We start from the raw sequence: 9,212 nt of genomic DNA on the forward strand, positions 1-9,212 counted from the left end.
TCAGCTTGCTCAGTGCTTTATTGAACCAAGGCCCAAACAGATGATGCATCAGGGCCTTCAAGCACAGCCCCTCACACAGCCTGAGATTCAGAACCCAGACGTGGCTCTGGCCTTGGCTTCGCTGCCTCCGTGACATTTCGTCTTGAATATTTCCAAACCTTAAAGTGTAAAGACTTTGTCCACACAGACAGACACATATATATTCTTGTCGCAGGCTGTCATGCTCACTGAAATGCTTCCACTCAGCAGTTTGTGTAGGGAGGGCATTGGGCATCCATGGCTATCCATCCATCCATCCTTCATCCATCCATTCGTCCATCTGTCCATCCACAACAAGACAGCAGCAAGTTCTGACCAGTCAGGCCCCGGGGTTCACAGCAGTGAGGTCTGGGCTTCCAGGGGCTCAGGATGCAGGCCTTAGCCCTCGCCCAAGGGCCCTCGAGGATAACAGCCCTTTCTGAAGCAACAGAAGCTAGGGTCAAGTGGCTAATTAATGTTTGAAGTCTCTAACCCCAGCTGGAGAGGGGAGCCTAATCCTCAGCCTGTGAATATCCTGAGACGGGCAACAAATCAGACAAACGAATCAAGCGTGCGGGTAACACTGAAACGGGAAAGAGTAAGAGCTTATGTTTGTGCTGGAGGTGTTCATGTGGAGGGACAGGAAAGAGAAAGAGAAAGGGAACACGGCAGACACACCCAGGAATGCTGGAGAGGGCCCAGCCACAGTGCCAGCTCCCCTCCCAGGGAGGGGTTCTGCCTTGGCCCATCCTGGGGGGTTGTGGCTTTCCTCTGGCCACATACAAACAAGCCTCTAGAGAAAAGAGGGGTCTTTTCTGGACATGGGAAGACAAAGGGTTAACTCAAACAAGGAAGGGAAAAAAGCAAAAAGGTTCTTGCAGGACACAAAATACTTCCTTTGAGCTGGACTTAGTCCAGTTTCACCAAGTCAACAGGCTGGGCTCCTCCGGGGGCTGGGCTGGAGTGGGAGTGGGATGAGGGTCTAGAGTATGCTTGAAGGGAGACACAGGGACCAGGGCTGGGGGCAGACAGCAGGACACCCTAACCGCCCTTCCCCTGGATGGCACCTGGGGCCTCCAGCAGACCCTCAGCCCCATAGGGCCCTGGGTGGCTGGCACCCAGGCCATGAGGCAGAGAAGGTAGACAGGACCGGTGCTGGTCTTCACTGGTCCTGCAGGCGGCTACAGAGCTCCCGGCGGCTCCTCTCCCCAGCCCAGCTGCGTGTCTTAAGGCGGAAGGTCTTCAGCTCATCCTTAAAGGCCTCATGGTTCATGGGCCGGTAGTCCTGGGGCTCACAGAAGGTCTAGGGCAGGATGGGAGGATCAATCAATATGGGGAAATGGTTAACTCTGGGAGGAGACCTCCCTTCTCCTTGGGAGGAGCCCATTCCCTACAGTCCAACCCTCCTGCACACTATGGTACCGGATGCTGCGGGAAGAACTCCTTATAGCCACCCTTGAGGATGTACATCTCAGGATAGTAGAGGCTGGGGTAGTCGTTGGCAGCTCTGTCGCGCTCCCTGATGAAACGGCACCTGGGGCCAGAAGGGGTGTGGGAGTCAGAGGGGTGTTTGGCGAGATATACCTCAGGGGACCTGTTCTTTGTGCCCACCCCTTTGTGGGCCATGCAGGNAACACTTGTAGATCATCAGGCTACTGGGTCCAGAAAAGGTTGGGGAGATGGAAGGAAGGAGGTAAATCAAGGGAGTTGTTTCTAGAAGACAGTTCACAATCTTTGTTAGAGATACCTGACCTGGACCAAGAAAGGGGGGAGCAGAAAGTAGAGAAGCGGACAAAATTGTAGAGATCTGTTCAAGAGGTGATAAGATCTGGTGAGGATAAGAGGTGGGGAGAAGAAAGATCAGTCAAACCCTAGAAGGATCAATATCACTGAGGCTTGGGACAGGGCCCTTGAATGTTACGGACACTTCCAGAGACTTAGAACCAGGATCTTGGTTGGGGGTGGGGGGGAGGGTAGCAATGGATGGTGGGTAGACATGAGGCCTGATGGGAAGGACGGAGAGAGGGATGTAGGAGGAGGGTGCCATGCACAGGGAGGGAGGCTAAGATCTGCTCCATGCTGCCAGGAGACCAGAGGCCCAGGTCTAGGAGGGGCTGGGGCTGGGCTCGGGCCTCCTGTGCATCAGACAGCTCCAGCATCCCGTAGCCTAGGCAGAGAAGGTCAGGGGCAGACACCAGCTGGCTGACTCACATGCGGGGACCGCGCTCAGATGAGAATTCACAGTGGAAAATGAGGATGACTCTCTTGTCCAGATTACAGGGCGTGATGGGGCTCTGTAGCAGGAAGGTCTCAGCGTCCCGTTCCAGGGGCAGGTTCACGGCAGTCTGCCAGAGGAGCTAGAGGTCAGGCTGCAGCCCGGGACCTGGGTGGCAGGGCCCTCCCTATGCACTCCCCAACATTCAGACAGGTGACCCCACCACTTACTGGGCAGGATCCTTCCCTATGAGAGGGTGCAGCCGCCCTCCCCTGAGTCACCCTCCCCGCAGAGGAAGGACAGACCTGGTGGGTCTTCAGGGCCTGTCCTCATCAGCCCGCCTTACCTTGATGTGCCCGCCTTCATACTCGTAGGGGTACCTGCAGTCCACAATCACAAACCTCTCCACGATGTTGCTGAACTTGCCTGCCAGCAGGGCTGCCATCTGTGGGCCACAGAGGTGGGTCCTGACAGGTCAGGCTGACAGGCGGGAGCTGCCCCCAACCCTACTGCTGCTCTGGCCTTTTTCAGCCAGAAAAGGGTAACAGGCAAACAGCCATCCCAAGTGTGCCTGGAGAATGGCTCATCCCCACATACCGTTTCTGGTGAGATGTACTTGAGATCTTGGTGCTTCCCATCCACCGTCTGCAGAAGGAAAGCCTGAAGGGAAGAGGAGAGAGAGACTAAAAAAGGGAGAGGGGAGAAAGAGAGAGAGGAGGAAAAAGGGTGAAACTGGCAAGAGTAGGAGCCAGGAAAGGATGGAGTTTCTAAGCACAGAGGGGCCACACCGGCTTTGACCTTCTGATTTAGCTCTGGTTCCCATAGCAACCAAGAGGTGCCTCCTGGGTCTGACCTCCAGGGAATAACCCCTTTCCAAGGGGCATGAAGAAGGGAACAGAAGACATGAACTCCCTGTCTCCTGCCCCCACACTCTGTCGCACCCCTGGATGAGGCCAGAGGAGGCTCCAAGCTAGATGTTAGTTCAGAAATGTTTTCCAAGGTTGAAACACAACTGATGCTCCAGACAGATTTGATGTAGAGTCAGAAGACCAAAGAGCCAGAGAGAGGAGTCTAGGTAAGAATAAAGGATAAGCGGCAAAGGACAAAGCACTTGGGGGGGGGGGCTGGGAGGGGAGAGAAAGGTGCCAAAGCAGCTGCTGAGCTTGGAGGGCCACACAGTAAGGGGTCAAGTCTGCTGGGGGGTCCCCAGTGCTGGTACCTTGGAGTAGTCCCCAATCAGTTCTCGGTGGTCACTGTCCAGGATAGTCTCAATCTCATCGTGACAAAGGGACTTTGAGCGGAGGACACGGGCTTTCTGTGGGGTGGATGGTGGCCAGGATCAGGGGCGAGGCTGCCCCTCAGTGCCCGATTCAGCTGGTACTTCTTTCCCTGCACCCTGCCCTCTGCCGCAAGCCCAGCCAAGAAGGGCTTGCAGGGTGGACTTGGACAGTGGCCGCCCAGCCCCACCCCGGGGGGAGGTGGGGTGGAGTGGAGGGAGCACCCACAGGTTCCTCAGCCTCCCGTTGCTCCTCGGAAGGGGTCACACTCCTCCTCCGCTTGTTCTGTATGGGCAGGTCCCTGTCATGGGGTCGCTCCAGCCTCTTGAGGATGGGTCGGATCACGCTGCAGGGCATGGACGGAGAGCGGAAGAGCCGCTGGCACTTGCTGTACATGATGAGGTCCTGGTAGGGGTGACAGGTCGGGGGTCAGAGTGTCCAGCCCCTGCCCCCTACCAACCCCACGTGGTAGGGTCTCACCCCTCCAAGTTCTGAGAGGGCCCCCCTCCCCAGACCTACCTGCTCTTCCGCCTTTTCTGAGGTCTTGACCAGTGGGGCGCTAATGAGGCTCTCCATGCCTGGGGGGACCGCATTGTCATCCTGAGGCCAAATCAGCAAGGATATGGTTAACACACAGGCAAAGGCCAAACCGCTTAGGCCCCAAGTCCCCAGCATGGCCCTCCTTGGCCATGGAACCAGAACCAGGAAATTTCAGGGTCCCACTTGCTGTAGGGGCTTTCCAGAACTGTGAGAAGTGTGGCCATGGCGGAGCGCCAGGCTTCCCCTCCTCCCTGCAGTGCCCTCCCTCACTGCATCCCCAGCACCAGCGGCCGGCTAGTCTCTGGTAGGCCACAGGTCAGGCTGTGACTCCACGAGCTCCAATTCCTCTTCTGTCATCAGAATGACCAGCATAGTCTCCCTGCAGGAGGTCAGTGCTCTCTTCTTTTGGGAGATGCTGGGGAAAGACTGGGTACCTTTAAGTCACTCTCTAGGATGTCCACAAATCCATCATCTTCTTCAGAGGCCCCCTGGGTGGCAGTTAGCGGGAAGCAGGATCGGGCTGGGGGACTCCACTCCTCTACTTCCATCTTCCGCTCAGGGGTGAGACACTAGGCAGGGGGCAGACACAAGCTACTCAGGCTGGGGGGGACCCCAGGCAGCCCCCAACCACATCCTTCTGAGAAAACGTTCCCACTGCCTCAGGATCACCCTCCCCCTTCCCCCAGGCTGCCTTCAGGGGCACCCCCGGGCACCCCCTCTACATACAAGCCCGCCCTGCGCTGTTTGGCTCCCCTGATGTACCATTAGGTCGGGGGCTGAGCTTGGTCTCTGGGCAAAGGCTTCTCTTCGCTCAGCCCACTCTTCCAAAGCATGGGCATGGCTGGGATGTGAGGGTTTCCATGGCATCTTGAAAACAAATCCATCCTGTGGGCAAGATGGGGGGAAGTGTCATCAAACGCCAGAGAACCACCCCAGCACACCCCCTTCTCTCCCTGAAGTGCTCCCACTCCAGCCTTCTGGACGCGCACATTCTCTTTGTCCTCCCCAGAGCTGCGGGCAGCTCGGCCACACGCCTCGCTCTTCCTCCAGCTGCCAGATGCTTGGGAGTTGGTGATGTTCCGTAGCACAGGGCTGTGGCCCAGAAGCCTCACCTAGAGAGCCAGGTAGGGCAGCAGGCACTGAAGGCTGCGTTCCTCTGGCACCAGCCCTGGCCCTACCTTCTCCCATCCCGCCTCCGACTCCCCCAGCTGGCCCATCCCCCTCCCAAACCCCGTCTCCCACAGCCAGACCTGCGACACCAGACCATTTGAAGTCCACCCTCTAGGAGGTGACCCTGGATCCCTCCTGCCCCTCCTCAAGCCCGGCCAACGGCCAACGCCTGAGTCTCCAGCGCCAGGCTTCAGAGGGCACTCACCGGCAAGGACTGGAAGCGTCGAATGGCAAACTGCTCGCTGCAGGAGGAAACAGGGGATATGTCAGGGCTGGAGAGTAGGGGTCTGTGCAGGAGAGCAGGCATGGTGCCACTCCACCACACAGCCCTATGCATCCCTGTGGGAGAGAATGGAACAGCACCCTCCCTGAGCCTACTCCATCCAATGGGGGGGGTGGGGAGGAATGGACAGAGCCTGTGGTAGGTAGACTACCAGAGCCTGAGGAAGTCTGGAGCACTTACTTTCGGATGACCCGGCTGGCTGCTTGGATGGCCTGTTCAAACCTAGGAGAGAGAAAACTCCTATGCGGCCTACCTCCTACTACAGCACATTGTCCACAAGACCTGGGGGCCAGGACTCGGGCCAGTAAACAGTGGAGGGAAGAACGCAGGGAGGGGGTCCAGGTATTGGGGAAGGGGGAGATGAGAAGCAGCCTGGGATTGTGAAGGCTGCCCTGAATGGAAGGGGGCCCAGAGAATGGCAGCAATAGAGACAGCTGGGGCAGGTCACAGGGTTGCTGAGGCGCTACCAAGGCAACGGTCTCGCCAGCCTGCCCACAGGCCTTCCACCTGTATGCAAATCACCTCAGCGGGGCCATATGGTGGCCAGGAAAGGCATCCATCCATCCCATGATGACAGGCTGTGGCCAACAATGTGGATATCTCCAGAGCCTGGATGCCTTCCCTCCCATTGTGTGGGGTGCTCCTGGCTCCCTCCAGGACAGGGGCCTAGTTTAGTGTGCCCCTGGATCAGCCACAGTGTGCCATGCCAGACCCCCTAGTGACAAATGTTCAGGGTCACATCCTCTCCTCCCTCCTCTGGAATTTTCCAGGACCCAGCCTCTGTCCCACCCCCTTCTCCTGCCTTAGAAGAGGCCAGCAGGCAAAGAATTCCAACAGATGTTCCTTTTGAGGCTGGGCACAAGCTTCTGTAGATAGGCCCCACCCCCTAGCTATGTTACCAGAGACCACCTGCCACGCAAGGCTTTTGTGCGTCTATGCGAATGCAGGCGCGCACACACATGCTTCTTTCTGAGAAACTGTAACCGTCACAGCAGGTGCAGAGGTGGGGGGGCCACTGAGGGCTAGTGTCAGGGCGACCGACTCCCAGGGGTGGGGAGGGGTTGTGCCCAGACAACCTGGCATCAGGAATGACCTATTTCATTGGCTTCATTTCCAGTCTGCACCTGGGCCTTGGGAGTAAAGCAGGGACAGTTCTGTGTTGCCACCAAAAGCCAACCTGCAGCCCCCCACCCCCACCCATTTCTCTCCCTGTTTCCTGTTTGTGAACAAACCCTGTAGCCCAGCCCAGTCTGATCAAAAGCTGTGGGAGGAAAGACAACCACTGCTCTAACCCCAAAGCCATAGTCCCTCAGCCCAGTCTGGGGATGCCCAGCTGTCCCCACGAAGGCCTGGCAGCTGCTTTCCCTGCTGGGGCTCTAACAGCTGGATGGGAATAGCTGTGGTCTGGAAGACACTACTCATGCCCCACAACCAAGGGGGAAGGATCTGGCCTCAGCAGAACTCTCTCCACTCTCTCTTATAAAGCTCCTGGTCCAGAGGTTGCTGATAAGATGGCCCATGGCTGCCACAATGGTTTTGTTTGGTCCAGCAAATTCAAAGTTTTGAATCAATCGGACCATATTTTAAAGTTGTGATATTTCACAGGAAAAAAATAACAAACATCTGTATAGGCCAAAGAAAAACAGGACACACACCAGGCCTGTATTCCCACAAGCCAAGGAGGGCTGGCTGAAGTTTCCGGTGCTCCAGAAGCCATTCTCCCTACTTCCTGGCCCTGAGACCACAGTCAGCCACTCCTATGGGAGCAGACCCTTTTCTGAGACAGGAAGCAGAATCTTAGGACTTGGGAAGGTCAGTTAGTAATGGGGATAGGAGGGGTCTGGGCATTCTCCCAGGCTTCTCCCAGTGGCTGAAGCTGGGGTTCCCAAAGGCAGGTACCAACTCCTTGGTAGTGGGGATCTCTTTTCTTTCTCTTTTTTTTTCTTTTTCTTTCTTTCTTTCTCTCTCTCTCTCTTTTTTTGAGAGAGAATCTTAAGCAGGCTCCAAACTCCGCCTGATAAAGGGCTTGATCCCACAACGCTGGGATCATGACTGAGCCAAAATCAAGAGTCGGATGCTCAACCTACTGAGCCACTCAGGTGCCCCAGTGGAGATCCCTTTTCTGTACTTACGTCTGTTCTGCCATCTGGGGGTCCATGGGGCTGGGAGAATCCATGCAGAGACCTGGGGGGACAGAGTACCTTGGTTTGAAACTAGTGCCCATCTTCTGCACACTTATCCCCACCATGTCCCAACCCTCTTCAGAAAAAGGAAAAACCTGTTTCTATTTTAGATCTTGACACATTAAAAAAATGAAACAAAAACCCACCCATGGACCCCAAGGGCTGACACACTGCCCCCCCTCAATTGTGCCGGGCTCCACTTCCTGTTTACTGTAGAAACTTCTCTGTATAGGCTTTTGGGGCTTTTTTAGTTTATTTATTTATTTTGATAGAGTGTGCATGAGAGCGAGGGAGGGGCAGAGAGAGGGAGAGAGAAAGAATCCCAAGCAGGCTGTGTGCTGTCAGCATGGAGAACTTTGAGATCATGACCTGAGCTGAAATCAAGAGTCTGAAGTTTAACCAACTGAGCCACTAGGTGCCCTTCCTCTGTATAGGTTTTTAAACCAAAACTTTGCTAACCATTTTTCTTGAACTGGTTTAAAGTAATTTGTTCTAGATGAGATAATGGCTTTTTAAAGAAAAGGCTATAGCTGAAGGCAAGTGAATGTTATAAAATGACCAAGTTTCAGCCCTAATGCCTCCCAGGTGGGGCTGTGGTTCAGGGACTTTGGCGCCTAGTTTTAAATAGGTAAGATCTCCTCTCCCCAAGTGGGCCCCGCCCTACAGCCCGCTCAGCCAGTCGGGGCTGGGTGTGGTAAACCCCACTAGAAGTGGGCAGGTGGAGGCTCCTGACTGTAGGGGAAATGTTAGTCCGATCGGCAGGGAAATGGGAAGACTCAGGCAGCCCCCCCCAAACCCCCCGTCCCCTGAGCCTCACCTGCATCAGAAGATTCAGAAGACTCAGACGACAGGGAAGATTCAGATGCTCGCCTCCGAGACAGGGATAGACGTGTGAGCAGGCTGCCTACCTGACTCTTTGGGGTCTCACTGGGAAGGCAACAGGGACCCAGAGAAGGAGAAAGGTAAATGTGAGGCTCAAGAGCTGGCTGGCCCATGTTCCCACCAGCCACACCTCTGAAGGGCCCACCACTGCCCCAGGGAGGTGATGGCACTGAGGGCCTACCCTCTTTGCTGGGCCTTCTGCAGAGGCCCTAAGTGTCTTTGTTGATTAAGAAAGAAGTGAGCCCAGGGCAAGAGCAAGAGGCTAAGCTGGGGGCTACTCTCAGGAATGGCAGGGCAGCAGAGGAGCCCTGGAGGGCCTTCCTGGGAGCTCTTCAGACCCCTACCCATCCACATGCCTTTCTCGAAAAAGGGTCAATACTTGGTCTCTATTGCTGCTGAGAGCAACCCAGCCTGGACACTGCACGCCTGTTCAGGAAGCAGGACCACTGTTTAATCCCTTAACCCCTGGCAAGAACTAGGGGTGGAGGGAGCAGGGCCATGGTCATAGGAGAACCAGGCTGCTCTGCCACCCTCAGGTTCCAACTCCAAGCTCAGGATCCCCTGCCTGGGGCAAAATAGTGGTGATCAGGGCATAGATTAGAGAGGCAGCATGGTGGGAACATTGGGGGGGGGGGAACGGGGAT

General features: G+C 56.0%; 1 protein-coding gene across 2 annotated transcripts in view; it reads right to left on the reverse strand.

Annotated features, from left to right (window-relative positions):
- CDC25B (cell division cycle 25B) overlaps nucleotides 1-9,212 on the reverse strand; it is a 9,907-nt gene continuing 695 nt past the window's right edge. The window contains exons 2-16 of one of the 2 annotated variants that reach the window (XM_077766944.1): nucleotides 8,504-8,613; nucleotides 7,636-7,687; nucleotides 5,684-5,725; nucleotides 5,426-5,462; nucleotides 5,040-5,162; nucleotides 4,813-4,935; nucleotides 4,485-4,619; nucleotides 4,030-4,110; nucleotides 3,739-3,915; nucleotides 3,453-3,548; nucleotides 2,831-2,893; nucleotides 2,580-2,678; nucleotides 2,230-2,363; nucleotides 1,441-1,552; nucleotides 1-1,321 (exon numbers count right to left, since the gene is read on the reverse strand). In XM_077766944.1, coding sequence (XP_077623070.1) covers nucleotides 1,181-1,321; nucleotides 1,441-1,552; nucleotides 2,230-2,363; nucleotides 2,580-2,678; nucleotides 2,831-2,893; nucleotides 3,453-3,548; nucleotides 3,739-3,915; nucleotides 4,030-4,110; nucleotides 4,485-4,619; nucleotides 4,813-4,935; nucleotides 5,040-5,162; nucleotides 5,426-5,462; nucleotides 5,684-5,725; nucleotides 7,636-7,687; nucleotides 8,504-8,613 — 1,525 coding nt within the window. In that variant the 3' untranslated portion in view covers nucleotides 1-1,180. The remainder of the gene's footprint in view (nucleotides 1,322-1,440; nucleotides 1,553-2,229; nucleotides 2,364-2,579; nucleotides 2,679-2,830; nucleotides 2,894-3,452; nucleotides 3,549-3,738; nucleotides 3,916-4,029; nucleotides 4,111-4,484; nucleotides 4,620-4,812; nucleotides 4,936-5,039; nucleotides 5,163-5,425; nucleotides 5,463-5,683; nucleotides 5,726-7,635; nucleotides 7,688-8,503; nucleotides 8,614-9,212) is intronic. The other variant, XM_077766945.1, reaches the window with a different exon arrangement.

This window comes from Crocuta crocuta, unplaced genomic scaffold, assembly GCF_008692635.1.
Source record: "Crocuta crocuta isolate KB4526 unplaced genomic scaffold, BGI_CrCroc_1.0 scaffold15, whole genome shotgun sequence".
Taxonomy (NCBI): Eukaryota; Metazoa; Chordata; class Mammalia; order Carnivora; family Hyaenidae; genus Crocuta; species Crocuta crocuta.